We start from the raw sequence: 19,221 nt of genomic DNA, 5'->3' as shown, positions 1-19,221 counted from the left end.
GAGGGTCCTTAAATAATGACAGACTACAAACAACATGCAGAGATTATGTGTGTAAAATGCATCTGAAAAGACAGGGAAAGGCAACAGTGGTTATTCTGGGATGAATTAATTCACGGCTTTTTTCTTTTGTCCTTCTATTCCTTATCTACATTTTTCTGAGTGTCCTGTACTGTACATACACTGCCTTCTTAATGAGGGGGAAAAAGTAAAGGAAATACGTTTTTATCTTATCGTTTGATGTTTTGGTTGTTCCAATTAACCTCTAACTGCCTTGTAGTTTTAAGATCAAGCTTGTCCAGCTATTCTCCTATGGCTGGGAAGCAAGGTTGTTTTAACTTGTTGATATCACAAGCAACAAAGTATTCTTGCAGCTAAAAATTAATTTGAAACATAAAAGGATAAAAATTATAAAAATCCCTAAAAAAATTGGTCAAAACTGTTTAATCATCCTTATAATATTCTGAAATTATCACTACTTAAAAATTTGATAACTTAGCATATTTTTAATTAAATTTATTTATTTTCAGCATAACAGTATTCATTATTTTTTCATCATACCCAGTGCTCCATCCAATCCATGCCCTCTATAATACCCACCACTTGGTACCCCAACCTCCCACCCCCCCAACTTAGCATATTTTTTAAGTCAAATCATTTTTTCACCCAAATTGCCAGTTGGCCAGTTTGCTTTCACCTAAACTGTATTTAGCCAAAATAACTTTTAAGTCAAACTGGTATTTTACAAAGAACATACTACCAGCATCAGGGGAAAGTCTAAAGGCAGAGATAAGAAATAGGATCCCCACACGACATTCAGTAATAAAGAACAAGCAAGATGGCCTGAACAAGTATGAAAAAAGAAAATCACCTAGTGCAATGGTTCAAGAGTAGAAGAAAATCTTTTATCAAGGAGCTGTAAAACTAACCCCAATAGCTTAGTAAATGTTAGTAAGGATACCAAGTTAATTAAGTTTCATCCACCTGCTTGAATTTTCTCCTTGGGTAGACAATGCTAAGGTTTTCCCCAGGTTCCCTATGAGGAAACTTAATCTGCCTGGGGTTCAAATTGAAGATGAATGTTCCCCCAAATCACTCTACAATGATACACTTTCCCAATAAATGAGGTTCTGGAGCTAGCCACTATGTGATTGGGGAATCCAAACCAGTGTTTTTGACATATTATGGTTCCCATTCCAAATTCTGGAAGGTAATATCCCATAGTGTCAGACAAAGTAGAGATGGCAGATGATGGGAATTTGTACATAAAAAAACAATCCCAATTGTACTGCCTCAGGAGTAAAGGACTCAGGTAGTGGACTTCAGGTTCTACAATAGCTGGTCATATGGCTAGAAAGAGCTAGAAGACATCTCTAGTGTGAAGTCTTCAAAGGAACGTGATTATAGTTGGGATTTCTTTTTAGCCACTTGTTCAGGGGAAAGTCCTAGAGAGCCTTCTGAGCAGTCGGTATTCACTCAAATACTAACTGACTTCCAGGCCATTGGTGTTGCTGAGATAAACAAGGAGGTAGGAGGGCAAAAGACATCATTGCCATTAAAAAAAAAAAAAAAAAAAAAAAAAAGGTGTCCTATAGGAGGGAAAACAATATGTACAGAGAACTGTACATATATCCAATTACAACAAAGTAGGTGTAAAAAAAGGATAGATAAATCAGTCCCAGTTTTTGGTAAGAAGCAGAACAACATGGAGATAAACTATTCACAAACACTGTGGGAGCAACTGAGGAGCCCTTGGAGATAAATGAAGTTGGACCCACCCTCCCATCACACCATACACCAAGAAAAATGAGCAAAAACTTGAGTGCAAAATAAAAACCACAAAACCCTAGAAAACAATGTGAGAGAATTCTTTCATAATCTTGAAGTGGGGCAGGCTTTTCCAACTATGGCCCCAATTCCAGAAGTTATAAAAGATTAACAAATTCAACTACATTTCAGGAAAAATCTACTTAGCAAAAACATCATAAGCAACGATAATGGGGGGGTGTGTTGCAACTCATATTACAAAGGGCAAATATTATACACATCAGTTACAAGGTGGTTTTTAAATGAATCCCCCATATCCACCCAAGAAAGGCAAAGGATTAAAGACACATTTCACAAAATAGGAAATATAACTGGCTCCCAAATATATGAAAAGGTTTTCAAACTCATTTGTAAGAAATATAGAAGTTAAAACTATATCAAGAAAATGTTTTATACCTGTCAGACTGGAAAAATCCAAATGTTCAATGACACATTTTGTGGCAAGAATATGGGTAACAAGACATTCCCATACATTTCTGATGGAGGTCTACATCATACAACCTCCATGGAGGGCAATTTGGTAGTACCTATAAAACTACAATGAGATATACTCTTCGGTCAGCAACTGCACTTTTAAGAATTTACCCTATACATTTATACCAGTATGAAAAATCTATGTAATAAAACTACTTATTGCAGTATTGTTTCTAATAGCAAAAGACTGAAAATTTCCCAAATCCCCATCAATATGGGACTCATTAAAAAAAAAAAAAAATGATGCTATATCCACACAATGATGTGGAAGAGATTTCCAAAATATATTACTAAAGTGAAATATATCTGGGGGAGGGGCACCTGGGTGGCTCCGTTGGCTAAACATCCAACTTTTGATTTCGGCTCAGGTCATGATCTCAGGGTTGTAAGATTTACCCCCACGTAGGGTTCCACGCTGGACATGGAGCCTGCTTAAGATTCTGTCTCCCTCTCCACCTGCCCCTCCCCCCCTCAAAAAAAAAAAAAGAGATCTATCTGGGATATTTTCCCACTGCAATGGAAAGAACTCCAAGATACACTGTTAAGTGATACACTGTTAAGTGAAAAAGGAAGAATAATGCATATAAGCTTCATTTATATAAGTGAAAAACAGAATTTATATTTGTTTTGGCCTGAATATGTATTTCGAAACTCTGGAAGGATGGGAATTGAATAGATGGGGAACAGGGTGGAAGGGAAATTTTCATTTCTAAACATTCTGTTGTTTGAATCAAGTTAATGCATTACCTTTTCAAAATTGAACACTTAAAATGCTTAATATAGTAAATGTTTAGTAGATGAAATACTTCCAGTTAGATCTACAAAATACTCTACATTTGGGACCCTCAGTCTGTGGATGCTAGATGCAAAGAGGGCGCTTGGGGAGGCCTTAAACAGCAGCATCCAGAACTGAAAAGCCAAGCGTGGTTCCGGCTGGAAACCTGATGACTAGAAGTGAAGAACTCACTGATAAATGGGTTGCTTACGCCCAGGGCAGAGACCACGAAGGAAAGAGAGAAGAGTACAATCTTGTGAAAGTACCACAGTAAAAGAGGCCCATCAAAAGAGATAAGCCACAGATTAAGATTAATTCTTAGGGTAGCTGAGGTCAAAATGTGGTCTAATTCCTTAGGATACTGAATGAGTTCTTAGTTAAAATGCGTATCACAGAGTGGTAGAACTCAGGGTGTCTGGCCCTCGATCAGGACAACTAGAAGTCTCTGCAGACTAGGGTCCATGGTGAGCCAGGGTAGTGTGGTAGCAATGGCATGGGGACAGGCAGCAGACCTCCTCTGCTGCTCTCTTGTGCCTAAACTCCAAGGAAAACTCTCAGAGAAATTAGTAAGGTCATAAGGCTGGTTAGAATAAAGAAAACAGAATATTTTGAATAAACTTCCTGAAAACTACTTTCATTCATTCATCAAATGTTTACAGAGCACCAACTCTGTGCCAAGAACTGCTCTAAGTGGTCAAAAAATTCATCCCCCAAAATAAGTATGTTGGAAATCATTTAAACAAATTATCAATTTGCTTGTTAATTATTACTAACAACAAAAAGATATTTTAAAACATTTTGAGATAACAAAAGCTTCTCTTAGAAAATTTTTTTGTGAAATATGAAAAAATCACTTAATTGACAGCTATAAAATACTATGAAACTATGGAAAATGAATTTCGATTTTAATCCAACTTATTCCATTGTCTCAAGAGTGAAAACACTGACTTAACATGTGAACTTAAAATAAGACAATCATTCTCCAAAATTAGAAATAATGAAGAAATTTGTTTCAATTTTACTAAACTTCAATAGGATAAATCTTTAAAATACAGCTTTCTATTCTCATCACTAAAATTGATAAAACAGGAAAACATAACTGGAAAAGGGAACTAATTCAGAACAGATGTCAGGGAGGAATTTTTCCAGTAGTAGTGAACTATAAACATGTGGAATAAATACTGGAAAATGTATTACAGTTAAAAAAAAAAATCAGAATCAGTTACTAATTACATGATCTAAGCAGGAAACCAGATACCTAAATATGTAGAACAGGCATTTAAAAAATAGCTCTAAATTAAAGGACAAACCATGTTTTTACTTCCTAAACCTCAGATAATACACAAACCTGCAATGTGTTAAAATGCAGGTATTTCTCAAAGCCTATAAAGTCGACTCTTACATATCCATAAAGATGTATCCAACTGCAAATGTAACAAGTTTGCAAACAGAATTTATTGTATTCTTTCTGCCTGATGTGCTAACATTTTTTCAACCTAATACCTACTTGGTACTTTCCTTTTGACCAGCCTTCTTAATATTTCACCCTATCTACTTACACTCTACAAAGAGATATAAAGACTTACAACCCCACCATCACCAATCATTCTCTATGAAAAAGAGAAAAGGACAGCTATTCCTTGGCTGCTACTTCTAAGAAATGGTTTATGCCTAGCATGCACTGAGGATCAGAAAGGAACTGAAACAAACAACACTATCCATTCCAATGAAAGTTTATTAATTTGTATGAAGTCAATTTGCTACTCATCCATATTCAAATGAAAGTACAAAAACAAACTCCATAGCTAAATATAAAATGACTTTTGGACTACCCAGGTTTCTGCTTGTTTCTACTTTGTGGATAAGAGAAGGCTGTGAAGCTGGCAGTACATTAACTCTCTGAGGCTACCGAGATCCCATTCCATGGCTACAATTAATTACCAAGCAGGCCAAAGCAGTTTAATATAATATTACTATTAGAAACGTACATTATATACAAAAATTATTGTCACTACAGCAACCAGGTAGTGACAGAAGACCAGACCAGAGCTGACTCTTGATTCACCATACACAAGTGGCCTAAAAAATGCTTCAACTTTAGAACCAAAACATCCTGAAAGGTCATATAGTGAGCCCAACAATGTCATTTTAAGATAATGATATTAAGGCTCCCAAAAAAGCTTAATAAACTTACCCAAAGTTGGGCAGCTTCGTGGCAGCAAAGCCAAACCCAGGCCTCTGAGAAGCAATCTAGTGCTCCCTGTGAAATACGGCATCTCACTCTTGGAGAATATGCTGAAGCAACTAAAGTACATGTGAGGAAATCTTTTTTTTTTTTTCTTTTCCAGAATTGGGTAATAAGAAAAAGGGTTATGTGGTTATCTTTGCAAAGAGATATCAACTTCATCTATCATTTCTAGCTAAAATGAAGATCTTATTTTATAGGTATACATGATATCCTGAATTGACTGATCACAAAGGAGTAATAACTTATCTTCCCCAAATCACCGTGGTGTTCCAGAGTTTACCAGCAACTGGGGAAAACATGACTAAGAAATAAACTCTCTTTTTAACCACATCGCAAACCTGTTATCTACTAATGGACAAAAGATAAAAAAAAATATTTCACGAGATTTTAAAATATTATCTGCACTTACACTATCAAATAATCTTTCTCAGTTATTTTTCTTTCCGAAATCTTCCATAACATAGAAAGTCTTCCCTGATCTATTATATTGCTTTTTTCCTTTTAAAGAAAATTTTAATATTCTAAGTCACACGGGTCTCTCTCTAAAACTTCCAACAAATCTAATTCCAAAATCTCCTTGCTTAATTTACTCCAGCATATATATAGTGTCATACAAATCTAGTTAAATACATTTTGGAAGAGGTAGGAAATTAAGAAATTTTTATATTTAACTCATTATACACAGATGTTAGAGTTCTCAATTTTCTAAACCTTAAGAAATGTTTACAAAAGAAGAATGACATTTCATTTCCTAGTCTACAGCATTCAGTTCATCGCTGAAAAAAAGCAGCATAAGAGAAAGTGCAATTACAGGGAGAAAGAGGGTAGAATAAGAATCAAACCAAAGTCGATCAGGAAAAAAAATCAGAGCAAGTCTTCCTACACAGATACAACAGGTACAAGCCAAACAAGCAAATTTCCTCATATTACCTGCAACTGTCTGGGTTTGTGGCAGATACCTTGACAAGTTATCTTCAATCAGGAGAGTCAAAAGTTGATGTTAACAAAAACAACTAACATATGATCTCATTTACATCCATTCATGCCAAGAATCTCCTAATCCATGCAATTTGGGACTTATATTATGGCTGCTCTCTATTTATATTCAAACTGAGAAGGGGAAAATATTTTATGGATATTTACTATCCATGTTAAACAGGTGCCACCGAAATTTCAAAGATATGTGAAGCATGTGAAGCTTATAGTTTGACAGGGGAATAAACTATGGACATAAAAGCAGAAAAAGAAAGCAGTAAAACAAGAACTCTATAAAAGACTAAAGCATAATCTGAGTTCATTTCTTGAGCTAGTTTTATAGGGAAGATAAGATTTCAATATGCAGAGAATTAGGGGAAGAAGGGAATGTCATATAAAGGAAAACTATGAACAAATGTGGGAGGGTGAAAAGATGTTTGAAGAACAGTAAAGATACCAGTTTAACTAGAACGGGGAAATTCTGTGGAAATAAAGAAGCCAGGATGGGGAGACTCTCGGGTTTTACTTTGAAGACAACATCCAGCTGCTGGAGATTTTTGAGGAACGATAGAATGGATATGGAAGACATGGTGGTATGCAGGCAAATCAAACAGAAAATTACTACAATAGTCCCATGTTCCTGGGCCCAGAACACTTAAGTTTGTAAGTCAGTGTCATCTGCAGTTACCAAATTTTATATATACTTTTTATATTTTATATATATATGCATACATATATTCATATATAACATAGAACTCCTACAGTGACTCTAGAGACTTGGACTTACATAATTCTTTCATTTTCCCTTCCTATTTTCACCTTAGGTAACAACTTCTGGCTTGGAATTTTTATTTTACCTTTCTTTACCCAATCCTCACATTAATACTACTCATCCTCATTCTTTGTGTATGAGCAAAATCAACAACATTAAATGTCATTGTTTATTCAAGAAGAGCATTTAAAGCAATGTTTTTAAATCCCACTTTGTTAAAGCAATTGTTTTATATCACACACAATAAATCTCCCCTAAATTTCATATTTTATTTTTCAAGAGAAAGAGCACTTTTCTTTTCTTGCAGACTACACCAAAGAAACAGAAACAAAATGAAGGTTTATTTATTATCCAGTGAATTTGTAATAATTACTTCATAGAGAGTTTTTAACAGACTGGCGGCCCCAAGTATCATAAAAATAGAAACTAACTGCTTTCTTTGCTTTGTGTGTGTAAACTAGGCCACATGTAAACGTCCCTCTTCTAGAAAAAGGACCAAACCAAGTAAATTTTCAACATTTCAGAGATTAAGGTAGTCTTATTCTATTTGATTTCCCAAAAGAAGAGCTTTCTTTTATAAAGTACTAAGTTTCATTTAATCCAAAATAGTCATCGAAAAGGTAATTTAGATTACTGAAAGTCGTATTACACATGCCTTACAGAATATTATGTTTAATTTCTAGTAAATCAAACTTATGAAAAAATATAGAATAGAGAGTAATTTGAAAAAGAAAAAGAAAAAAAAATGATTTATTCTGTTTGAGGAACTGCATAGGTTTAGGGACTTGGAATTAAAGAGAGGACAGTGTCCCAGATTGCAAGAGAGCCTTGTCTCTGCTTCCATGAGTTTCCATTTGAGTGCAAAAATGTTGCCACTTATCAGTGACCACTGGAACCTCTCCAACAGTCAGCCCAGCTTCCTACCCAGAGGAGCACTAAGCCCGCTGATTGGCTCAGTGCAATCAGACAACAACCCTCAGCTCAACAGCAGTCAAGGAACAAAGATTGGCGACCTGATACTCAGGAAGGAAAGGATGTAAACGAGGCAAGGGGAGGGGGAAGCACCGAATCAACCAATCCAGACGTCCAGAAAGACATAGCCTCTCAAAGAAAGAAATGCTTTTACCTGGAGATATTTGGCCAGGGATGGATTTTTTTTTTCTTTAAGATAAACAAGGATACGGGTTTCAAATTGTAACTGAAGGAGCCCAATTCCTATGAACAAACTTAGTAGCTTTACAACTACCTTGAGTGGGCATGGACGTTTTATATATATTAACATTTAGAAAATGGGGTTTGTTCAATAAATTCATGAAAAAAAATGTCCTATTCCCTAAAAACTGAACATAATTTTAGGGTTCCTGCTTTACCGTGATTTCAGTTCTGCGTGAGATTTCAAATTGAAGAGGGAATGGGTGGGGTGCAGAACACATGAAAATTTTACAGCATGGAAATAAAAGTATTTTTAAACCTTCTTGGGGGTGAAGAATTAGGCAAGAAGTAATACGTGGAAACTGTCAAGTGCTTCTCTACACACCCACCCACCAGATACCATCGCAGCCGGGTTGGGGAGTCTCCCTCTTCTTGCCTGACAGCTTCACTTTCTTTGAGGTCTTGAGCTGGTGATCACACTGGCCCGTCATGGTATTTTCAGTTAACAAAGCAGTTACTCAACAGGGGAAAAAGCCACAAAGGAGCAGAGCAGCTGCTGCTGCACCCGTGATGCAAGTGCAGGATGAGCCCCAGGCCGCCACCGCCGCCTCGGCTCCTCCGTGACGTCCGGGAGGGGTATCCCCGGCTCTCAGGAAGTGGTGGCCGCGGGCGGCTCCGCCCCCACGCGACTCGGGGCTGGCCGGGCCGCCGGGTGGCAGGACTGCCCAGCAAGTTGGCAGACGGCTTTCGTCTCCGACACACACGCACGCCCCGCGGGCCGAGCGCCCCGCTCCCTCGCCCGCGCCTCGCCCTCGTCTCCCGTCGCAGCCCGCGCCCCCTCTCTCCCAAAGCTCACACCCACTCACCCCGACCCCCTGCGCAGAGCCTGGCCCAGCGCCGCCGGTCACTAGACAGGGTCGAGCCGGGTCCAAGATGGCGACTCCGCCCCCGCCCCCTCCGCACTCCTGGCGGGGTCAGGGCGCCCCCTCACGCGGCGGGCTCGCGCCCGAGGCCCGGCTAAAAATATCCAGGCTCGACTATATTTGGTTCTGCCGGATCCCGTCGCGGACGCGCGCACTCCGCCCCGCCCCGCCCCTCAGGCGCGCCCCGCCCCGCCCGGCACGCCCCGCCCCGCCCTGCGCACTCCGCCCCGCCCCGCCCCGCGCAGCACTGAATGGAGAAGGGGCGGGGGTGACCGAGGGGAACCTACTCCGCTATCTGCGGCGCGCGCCGGCGGCAGGGCCCGGCCAACCGCCGAATTTAGTAACATCGCCTGCGTCAATCACGCGCCTCGTGTGCGTCAGCGCCGCGCGGCTCCAGGTCCTGCTCCCCCCACCCCCCAGCCTTTGAATGGATACAATGTAGCAGCGCCCTCCTTCCTTCCGAGACTGGATTGGAACCCGTGGCAGTGCAGAAGCTCGGTTCCCCTCCGCTGGGTCAACTTGCGGAGCATCCTCCCACGGTCTTCTCCACACCACCCTGTCTGAAATGGAAATGGAATCTAAGAAATATACATTTTGTATATATATAATAGTTTTGTTTTCAAGTTTCTGGTGCTAACTCGAACCTTCGATTCTGAACTGTGTGCTGTCGACAATGGGATCCTCACCCCACTGCGACACACACACACACACACGCAAACATTGGGACATGTCAAAAAAAATAGAATGTCACATCTGATTTAAGAGGACTACATGGAGACCCTTCCTGTCTGCGTTGTTTCACTCAAATATTTTCTCCTCAGAAATTCATACCTCAGAGAGGTTGCTTTCACTCAGCTGCACTTTGGAACTTGGAGACTTTAACTTTGATAAATTTTTGTTTTTGTTTGCAGCGAGAAATTCACACTTAAGTTCATCATTTCCAGGAAGACATTGCTCTCCCTCACACAGTCGCCCAGGCTTTCAGCACACTATTTCATGACAAATGTGTCCCAGAAGACCAGAGCAAATCCCATGGCGAGGGACTGACTAATAAATCCTGCTGATTGATTTCGAAATATTTAATTTGGGAGATGGGGGGGCAACCCTCAAAAAGTGAAAGTGCGAGCTGAGATTTCCATTTCTGCTGGGGGGGGGGGTGATTTGCAACAATCAGACCCGCTCAGCTGTTCAACACGTGTGTGTTTGTTTTACACACATTAAGTAGTTTCTGCTGCAGCGCGCACGTGGATGATGGATGGATGTGCACTCTTAGTTGGGTTACAGTGGGTCCAGTTAGGAAATCCACACCTTAGCTTAATGAAATAAGACCTTATCTTCCCGGAGCCATCTGCATCCCCGTGCGAAACACGCACTCAGCAAATGATGCGAGGAGGAGATGGATTAGCCTAGATGCTGAGGGCCAGCGAGGCTTAAACAGCTTTGGAACTGTTGCTTGAGGAAAGCGCAGCTGCACCTCAGGGAGTCTTCGGGCCGGTGCCTGACTCCTGCACCGGCTGCCAGGTCACTCGGAGAAGCTGGCTGGCGGAGCCTTCCCTTTCGGAAGAGCTGTCCTCTCCCTTACCCCCTCTCCCTGGCTCCATGCCTCGGGGCAGCCTCGGAGTCGCGCCAGCCGCACTCCTCCAACTCTACTCCACCCGAGCCTGACAGCTGGGCGGTCCCGCCTGACCCGCGGGCGGACCGCTGCACCCTCTAGCCGACTCGCGCCCTGGCGAGCAGCACGGCTGCAAAGGGGTTGGCGGCGCGAGTCCAAAAGGCCCCCCTGCCGGGGCTGGCCGCGCGGCGCAGTTTCCATTGTGCAGCCCTGAGAATGGTCGGGGAACGCGCGCGCGCGCGCGCGCACATGCACACACACACACACACACACACACACACACACACCCTCCCTCGCACACGCGGAACCGGCTGGGCCAGGGGAGGGAGGAGGAGGGTGACGTAGCGTCCCATGGCGTCACATTGACGTCTCGCATTCCAGGCACTCTATGGAGAGGCCGCTAGGGCTCCTGTGGCATAAATGACGTGCCGAGAGAGCGAGCGAACGCGCTGCCGGGAGAGCGGAGTCTCCTGCCTCCCGCCCCCCACCCCTCCAGCTCCTGCTCCTCCTCCGCTCCCCACACACAGACAAGCTCACACCCGCTCCCTCACTCGCACACACAGACACGCGCGCACACAAGCTCCTCACACACACTCCACTCTCTCCCGCGCGCTCACACCCCTCTCGCCCTGCGCCCTCGCCGGTGCCGAGCCGCGCGGCAGCCGGACGCCCCTCCTGGACTCACTTTGCAACGCTGACAGCGCCGGCGGTGGCCTCGGAGGTGGGAACTGCGGCGGCATCCTCTCCCCGGGTCGCGGCCGGAGCCAGGACGCCCGCGGAACCCCTCGCCGGCACTCTCCCATGAGTCTGGATCGCAGCATCCCCTGCCAGACGCTCACCACCTCTGGGAGCCGCTGGGCTTGTACACAGCAGCCCTTCCGGGACAGCAGCTGTGACTCCCCCCCAGTGCAGATTTCGGGGCAGCTCTCTAGAAACTCGCTCTAAAGACGGAACCGCCACAGCACTCAAGTACGTATGCGATTCGCCCAGTTAATTGGGGGACTTGCTAAAAAGTTGGCGCGCTGGGAAGCGTCGCTCCTGAAATTGACAACTTTGCGTGTGGGGTTTTTTCCCCCCTCCGCTCGTCGCTCCGGTTTTGCTCGCCGAGCGGCCCGGTGGGTTCTGATGTGAAACTTTTCCCCTGTAGCGGGCCCGCGGGGATCTCTGGAGCTCGTGGGATTCCTCCCCCCACCCGAAGAGGCGAAAAGCCTCTAACAAAGAGGAGGACCGGGATTTGTTCAGTAGCAGCTCCAGCGATGTAATTCAGGGTATTTCGGCTCTAGTTGTCATGGTAATGATGCTCTCGGCGGCGGCGGCGGCGGCGGCGGCGGCAGCGGCAGCGGCAGGGAGTTGCAGCTCCGGTGATGAACGGCAGTAATTTTCTTGCCTTTTAACCAGGCTTGAAAATAGGGGCTCCGGTGGGTCCAAGTTAATATACCTAATGGTGACTCCCATCTGGTTGACTGGGAGGAAGCTTGGGAGGGAAGGGGCACGGGCAGCAGCGGCTGGAGTTCGCAAAGTCTCTCGGATGATCTCTGGAAAGAGGGCGTAATTGTAGGAATGTGGCTTATTGTATTGAAATGAGCCTGGGGCTCCGCTAGGCACGTCTGCCTGGCGTAGCCTACTTGCCGGTGTACACTTTTCCCTTCAGAGGTAATCGGGTGTAATTGCCTACTCCCGAGCCCGGACACGCGTGGGGATGGTGTTCGTTTCCTTCGGGCCTTGGCTTGGTGTGGGCATGTTTTACTCTTAACTGGCAGAACTCGCGCTTTTGGAGAAGTTGCTCTGAGTGTTTTACTCTTAATAGAAACAAATGAAAGTTCTCAGTGGTGAGCGGGGAGCGGTTATGAGAGCGCAGCCTAGGGAGACTGACGACCTAAGGCACCTCTCGAACCCGCTGGAAGCTTGGGTCAGGACGGAGAGAGAAAGCATTTGTCCCTTGAGTCTAAAGAACGTTCCTGGACATTGTCTTTTATTTATGCCTCCGGATTCTTCCGAGGGAAGAGCTGCAAGGAGTTTGGTGATCACAAATGTTGGGCTGTTCTCCCAGAGTCTTAGGGTGCCAGGCGAGAGGTGAATGGCAAATCCGTCCTGAATCCTCTATTTCGACGACGGAGAAATATTTTACAGAACTGAGTTGAGAGGGAAGAAAAAGCTGCCCAACGGGGCTACTGGGCACAATGAATGAAGTTGGAGCTCATTCGAGTTATCTTACCTGGATAAGGTGATCCTACTGTGACTATCAAAGATTGCTCAGGCCAAGCCACCTCCACACCGGCTCCCTCCTCTCCGCACCCACCCACTCCCTTCCCTGAGACCGCGCGCTCGCAGAAATTCTCCCCCGCGGTTTGTCTCCTCTCCCTTGGTCTTTCTGAGAATCTCTGTCTTTCCCTTTCTGTTGGTCTCTCCTCCACTCCTACTGCCCCCGCCCAACCTCCGCCCCCGCTCCCCAGGTTTGGAAACTCCGCGGAGGAGCCCCGGTCACAATGGTGCGTTTCACGGTTTCCTCCACACACTTCACCACGGGGAGGGGAACATGGGGGTGTTCCTTTCGTCTGCCCACGAGAAAGAAAGGAGCTTTGACAGAGGTAGTTATTTCTACCTAATTTACAACCCCGAGGCTCAGTGCTCCCGGCCCCGGCGGCCGCGAGCCGGAGCGGCGGAACGTGTTTCCAGGCGCAGAGGCTTTGCCTAGGTAACCGGCCATGGGAGTGGGCGGGGGTGGGGGCGGTGGGGGGAGCGTTGGGGCTCTTGGCTCTGCTGCAGGAAACGTGGTGTGGCTCTTTCCGCGAACGCGCGGCGCTCGAGGGGAGCCCTTTCCTTAAGGAGACGCAACCTCGCCGATCCTCGGAGAAACACTCCTCTCGAAAGGACCCGGGGAGGGCAGGAATGAGGGCACCTACTGCAGGAGGTGGTGGCAGGTTGCTGGAGACCTGTATTGCAAATTCTGGGTGGACGGAAAGCTCCTGTTACAGCCGTGGGAAGATCCGCCCGTGCCTGCGCTAGAGCGAGCGCAAGATTTCCGTACGATCGGCTGGGACAGGGCTGGGGCGGGGTGGCAAGGGAATCCCCCGTTTCCTGGCTTTCGAGGGCTTACCGGACCTGGGGGTTCCGATACCCCCTCTCCCTCTTCCTTCAGGCAAGCCGCTGGCGCAGGGGCGGCGGGGGACAAAACTTAACACGCCCCTCTCGGCCCGCGCACTCCCGAGGTTTTTTGGGGTTGTGTTTTGGTTTTTTTCAATTTCACCTTCCCAACCCTCGAGATATGAACGGGTCCAGGCAAAGGGGGCGCTGTAGACCAGAGTTTGGGGCAGTGGACCTTTCCCCCAAGGCCCGCGGACCTGCGATTCCAGCTACAAAGTTTCGCTGAGGCTGTGCGCAGAGACGCTCGCCCCGGAGCCGCGCTCGGCGCCCTCCGGAATGTGCCCCCTCGGGGCCGCCGGATGGCCCCGAGCCTCGAAGTCGCCCACCCTCAGGGATACCTCCTGCTGGGTGCAGGGGGCCTGCCTCCTCCCACCCTACCAGCCTAGAACTCCAACTGCCTGGTCCCCTTGTTTCCAGCGCCGGGCTGTTTCCACTGTGTCCTTTTGTTTGCTTGACCCCTGGCCCCCAAAACTCGCGGCTAATAGAAGCTAAGCTCCATTAGCATTTAGAATGAAAAGCGCAGACTTTCTTAATTCCCCGGGGCATTCACGCATTCGTTCCGGACCTTGTGCATTTCCTATGCAACGTGTAAATTCTGTATTTGAGGAGGGCGGGGTGGGGGGGCCGTGGAGTTGGAAAATGACTATTTTCCGCTCGTGAACACTCACTGACTCCTCGAATTCGGTCGAAACTCTTCCTCAGGTGCTCTTTCTTTGGTTTTCCTGACTTGGCGAGCTCAGAACCAATTGTGGGGACAAGAGAGATCAATTCCTGGGCGATGACAGAATGCACGTATTTTTAGTCTAGATTCGGGTGCCACAAAACGGCGGTGAGCACAGTGGGTGCCTGACTACCTTTCTGCGCACCCCCCCCCAGAAGGAGGTGTGATGCTTCTTGCCCAGGAACCCCATTCACCTTAATCACTGCTTCTTAGCCCTTACAATTCTTTGTAATTAACGTAGCATTCATAGTGACCTCCCCCCCCCCCACACCCCAAACCACCCTCTCCCAATACGCCCAGCCCCGGCCACGACGACCAGCCTGGTCGCACTTTAAGCTCTGTCTCTCCCGGTGCCCGCAGAGCCTCCTGCGGAAGAGCGCAGTCCGGCAAGCCCCTGTCCTGAGCCTGGACCCTCAGCGGAGCCGGGTAGCACTGCCACCGCTTCCCCTCGCCGGACGTCCCCGCCTCCCACCCTCTCAGCCTCCGCTGGAGAGACCCACAGCCCCACCATTCAGCGCGCAAGATATCCTCCAGGTAGGTCTAAAGGCATGACGCCTTATTCCTCTCAGACTGGGAGAGGTGGGGGCAGGGGTGGGGGGGATGCACACACCCAACAGGCGGGCTGTTCCACTTGCCCAGCACCAGGGCAGTGACTGTTGACCATGCATTTCACAGAACAGGTGGTGGCCTCCTTGCACGAAGCTCCTCTGTATACCACACCCTGTTGCTACCTAGTAGAGCAGCCAGATTTAATTAAGCGTTGCATTTCTCAAAAATATTTTTCCTTAAAACAAAAAAAAAAAGTCATACGCCAATAGATTAGGATCTTATTATACACTTTAATGTCTCCATTTTTGCTCTCCTTTTATATCCAGTTTATGCATGTAAAAGTTATGGACTCTCTTTGAGCAGTACAGAGCATTTATGTTTGTACAGAACCCAAATCATTTGATGCAGAAGTTTGGATTATTAAAGCGCAGAGGAAAAGAGAAAAAGCATTTGAGCTGAAAACCAAGGAGTAAATTCTAATTGGGCAAAAGAAAGGATTGCAGGTTTGACTTTTAACACCTCTTTATGCCTTTGTTAAAGAGATATCAGGTGCCTGGACTGTGTAATCACCAAAGATATGCAGATCAATAGAACTTAGGAGCAAGCAAACTCATATTCTAGCTGGAAACCCCAGAAAGACACAAAGAAGAGCAATGCATAGGGACTGGCAAGGGAAGATGACAGAAGATTAATGGAGAAATCCTAGAGGTGCTGAAGGAAGAACAGATGGAACATTGGGCAGTGTTCTTTCTTTTAAATCATTAACCTTTCATTTCACCCTAACAAGACAGCAGAATAAGTAATCCTTGAACTTCAAACTAGTGAGTGTTTTTAAGGCCCTTCTTGGAAAATGAAGGCTTGAACTGGCCTCTCCTTATCACCGCTTCTTCCCACAGGCCCTCATCACCTTTTTTCACGTCAAGATTTCATCCCATACACGCATGACTCAATCAGATTTGGAAACGTGGGTAAGAGAAAGATGTCAAAGGAAATATGAAGTACTCACTTTTTTTTATTAGTCACAACTTCTAGACCATAGACTCCAAACAGAGGTGAAGCACCTGCTTTCCCTTTGGTTCAGAAAAACCAACCACCAGAAACTGCCCCTTTTATCATTTCTAATTAGCTATGGAGAAAGAGAAATAATAAGATTTTTTAAAAATCAGCCACTAGATCCAGTAATTTCCAAGGCCTTCTCATCCAGCTCACCTCTCTGAACTATAATAAGCGTCCTGGATACTAGTCACTTCAGGGGCTCAACATAGTCAACTGGCAGAGAAATTGAACCTACTAAGGAACTGCTTTCTTTTGCAGAGGTACTAATTCTTCTGTCATAAGAAAATTTGTAGGCTAACTCACCTCTTATAGTAGCTGTAGACTGTTGTCTTAAAACAGCCACTGATATATTTTATTAGTCAGAATTGGGGGATACATATATACACATATATATGTATATATGTGTGTATATATATATATATATATATATATATATATATATACTGTATACTGCAGAGAGCATGTTTGGTGGGTGTTTTGTTGCAGCTGCTGATCTTTTTCTTTGCAGATGGCATAAACTCCCCCGAGTCCATTTCCTGGGCCTGTGTTCCCACCTCTCCACCTAACTGGCTGAAGTCATCACTAGGGGTCCAGTTTGTGTAGGCTGTTAGCTGTGTTTGGAGAAATGGGGAGGGGGTGGGAGAAAGCGACCACAACATGTGTGGGTAGGCTCAGTTGGCACTCATAAAATGTTAGAATGTCAGTCTTCCTTGGCCAGTAAGTCTTGCAAAGGACACTTTTTTTTTTTTTTAAGTAACTCAGATTTCTAAATCAATGCATGTGACTTTGGGGACTAGTGGCCTCTTTCCCCAAAAATAAACCAAGAGAGCATTCACTGGCTTTCTTTTTGTCCTCCCAACTTGTGGCCAAGACCACCCCCAATTAGTTTATAGGGTTCAAAACTCCTTCATCAAAACATGACTGGGCTTATGAAAGAAGGAGTCAAATTTCCGAGATCTGGTAGAGAACAAAGGCAAGAGAGAGAAGGTGGGCAGAGGTCCCCAAGAGGCCTGGTTTTGGCATCCTGTGGCCCCTTAGTCTGTCAGGAATTCCGCTTTCTCCCAGGAAGAAAGTAAGCATGAAGCTTTAAATCTACTCTACCGGAAGGAGAAAAGGATGCCACTTCCCCTCCCATTTCCCAGATGAGAGAACAATGAACCCAGTGGTACCTGTCAGCCAAGAGAGAGTGCTGACTTGCTTCTGACAGACCCTTTTCCCTGTCCTGCAGATATGCCCTGCGTGCAAGCCCAGTATAGCCCTTCGCCTCCAGGTTCCAGTTATGCAGTGCAGACCTACGGCTCGGAATACACCACGGAGATTATGAACCCCGACTACGCCAAACTGACCATGGACCTTGGCAGCACTGAGATCACGGCCACCGCCACCACGTCCCTGCCCAGCTTCAGTACCTTCATGGAAGGCTACTCGAGCAACTACGAACTCAAGCCCTCCTGCCTGTACCAAATGCAGCCATCGGGGCCACGGCCCCTGATCAAGATGGAGGAGGGCCGCGCGCACGACTACCACCATCACCATCATCACCACCATCACCACCACCACCAGCAGCAGCAGCCACAGCAGCCCCAGCAGCAGCCATCCATTCCGCCCCCATCCGGCCCGGAGGACGAGGTGCTGCCCAGCACCTCCATGTACTTCAAGCAGTCCCCGCCATCTACGCCCACCACGCCGGGCTTCCCCCCGCAGGCGGGGGCGCTGTGGGACGACGCGCTGCCCTCGGCGCAGGGTTGCATCGCTCCGGGCCCGCTGCTCGACCCGCCGATGAAGGCCGTGCCCACCGTGCCTGGCGCGCGCTTCCCGCTCTTCCACTTCAAGCCCTCGCCGCCGCACCCGCCCGCGCCTAGCCCGGCCGGGGGCCACCACCTGGGCTACGACCCGACGGCCGCCGCCGCGCTCAGCCTGCCGCTGGGAGCCGCCGCTGCCGCTGCCGCCGCCGCCGCCAGCAGCCAGGCCGCCGCGCTCGAGGGCCACCCGTACGGGCTGCCGCTGGCCAAGAGGGCGGCCGCGCTGGCCTTCCCGCCGCTGGGCCTCACGGCCTCCCCCACGGCGTCCAGCTTGCTGGGCGAGAGCCCCAACCTGCCGTCGCCGCCCAACAGGAGCTCGTCGTCGGGCGAGGGCACGTGCGCCGTGTGCGGGGACAACGCCGCCTGCCAGCACTACGGGGTGCGCACCTGCGAGGGCTGCAAGGGCTTCTTCAAGGTGAGCGCGAGCCTCCTCCTGGCGCCCCCTTCCCCTCTGCAGCCAGCCTCCTCTCCCACCTGCCAAGTGAGCGTCCAAGAGGGTCCTTCCCCTTCCAGAAGTGGCATTATTATACTGTGCGTGTCTGTAGCCTTTCCTAGCACCGTCACACCCACTCTCTCAGAGGTTTTTAACTTGAGGTCCATGACCTGGACTCCAGGGAGCTGTGAACCTCCCAACTTGGCTTTACCTTATGAACATTTTTCTGGAGAGAACCTTCAGCAGATTCTCAAAAGGACCCCCTAGCCTTTAAAAAAAAAAAAAAAAATTCAGAAGCCTCATTGTATTCCTCCTCTGTCCATGCAGGGTGTCGGAGGGCATGGGGTCTGTATTCCAGGCCCTGGACATTTATATCTCACTTAATCCTCATATAAGAGCTGGGATTCTAGAAGCAGACAGACCTGAGATTGAATTCTGACCACCCACTAGCCATTTTTATTAATAGTATCTTGAAGGTAGGTATTAATTATCCTTGCTTCACAGATGAGGAAGTGGAGACTCAGAGAGGTTATTCAAATTATCCCAAGACACACACTCTGAGAACTCTTCGCAGGTCTGCACCAGCAGAATAAACAGGAGCAACGGGCTGGTTGCAGGCTGGGGCAGCTCCCTCTGTAGAAGACAGAAGCTGGGGTCTCACCGGTCCCCTCCATCTCCATGCACACACAGTGCCAGGTGTGGATACTGTTCATTATCTCATAGACCCAAAGGAGAATTTTACAGGCTCTTCGGCTTCCTCC

General features: G+C 46.8%; 1 protein-coding gene and 1 long non-coding RNA gene across 4 annotated transcripts in view; one reads left to right on the top strand and one right to left on the bottom strand.

The window, feature by feature from the left end:
- LOC131812696 (uncharacterized) overlaps positions 1-9,269 on the bottom strand; it is a 362,864-nt gene extending 353,595 nt beyond the window's left edge. For all 3 annotated transcript variants that reach the window (XR_009346443.1, XR_009346442.1, XR_009346444.1), the window contains exon 1: positions 9,087-9,269. This is a non-coding gene — a long non-coding RNA (uncharacterized LOC131812696). The remainder of the gene's footprint in view (positions 1-9,086) is intronic.
- Positions 9,270-11,197: 1,928 nt separating this feature from the next.
- The window catches only part of NR4A3 (nuclear receptor subfamily 4 group A member 3), a 38,089-nt gene continuing 30,065 nt past the window's right edge, over positions 11,198-19,221 (top strand). The window contains exons 1-3 of the mRNA XM_059142627.1: positions 11,198-11,724; positions 14,981-15,154; positions 17,454-18,442. Of these exons, the coding sequence (XP_058998610.1) occupies positions 17,456-18,442 (987 nt within the window). The 5' untranslated portion in view covers positions 11,198-11,724; positions 14,981-15,154; positions 17,454-17,455. The remainder of the gene's footprint in view (positions 11,725-14,980; positions 15,155-17,453; positions 18,443-19,221) is intronic.

The sequence above is a fragment of the Mustela lutreola genome, chromosome 12 (assembly GCF_030435805.1).
Source record: "Mustela lutreola isolate mMusLut2 chromosome 12, mMusLut2.pri, whole genome shotgun sequence".
NCBI lineage: Eukaryota > Metazoa > Chordata > Mammalia > Carnivora > Mustelidae > Mustela > Mustela lutreola.
The sequence above is the reverse complement of the archived record's forward strand: the minus strand, read 5'-3'. Positions and strand labels throughout refer to the sequence as shown.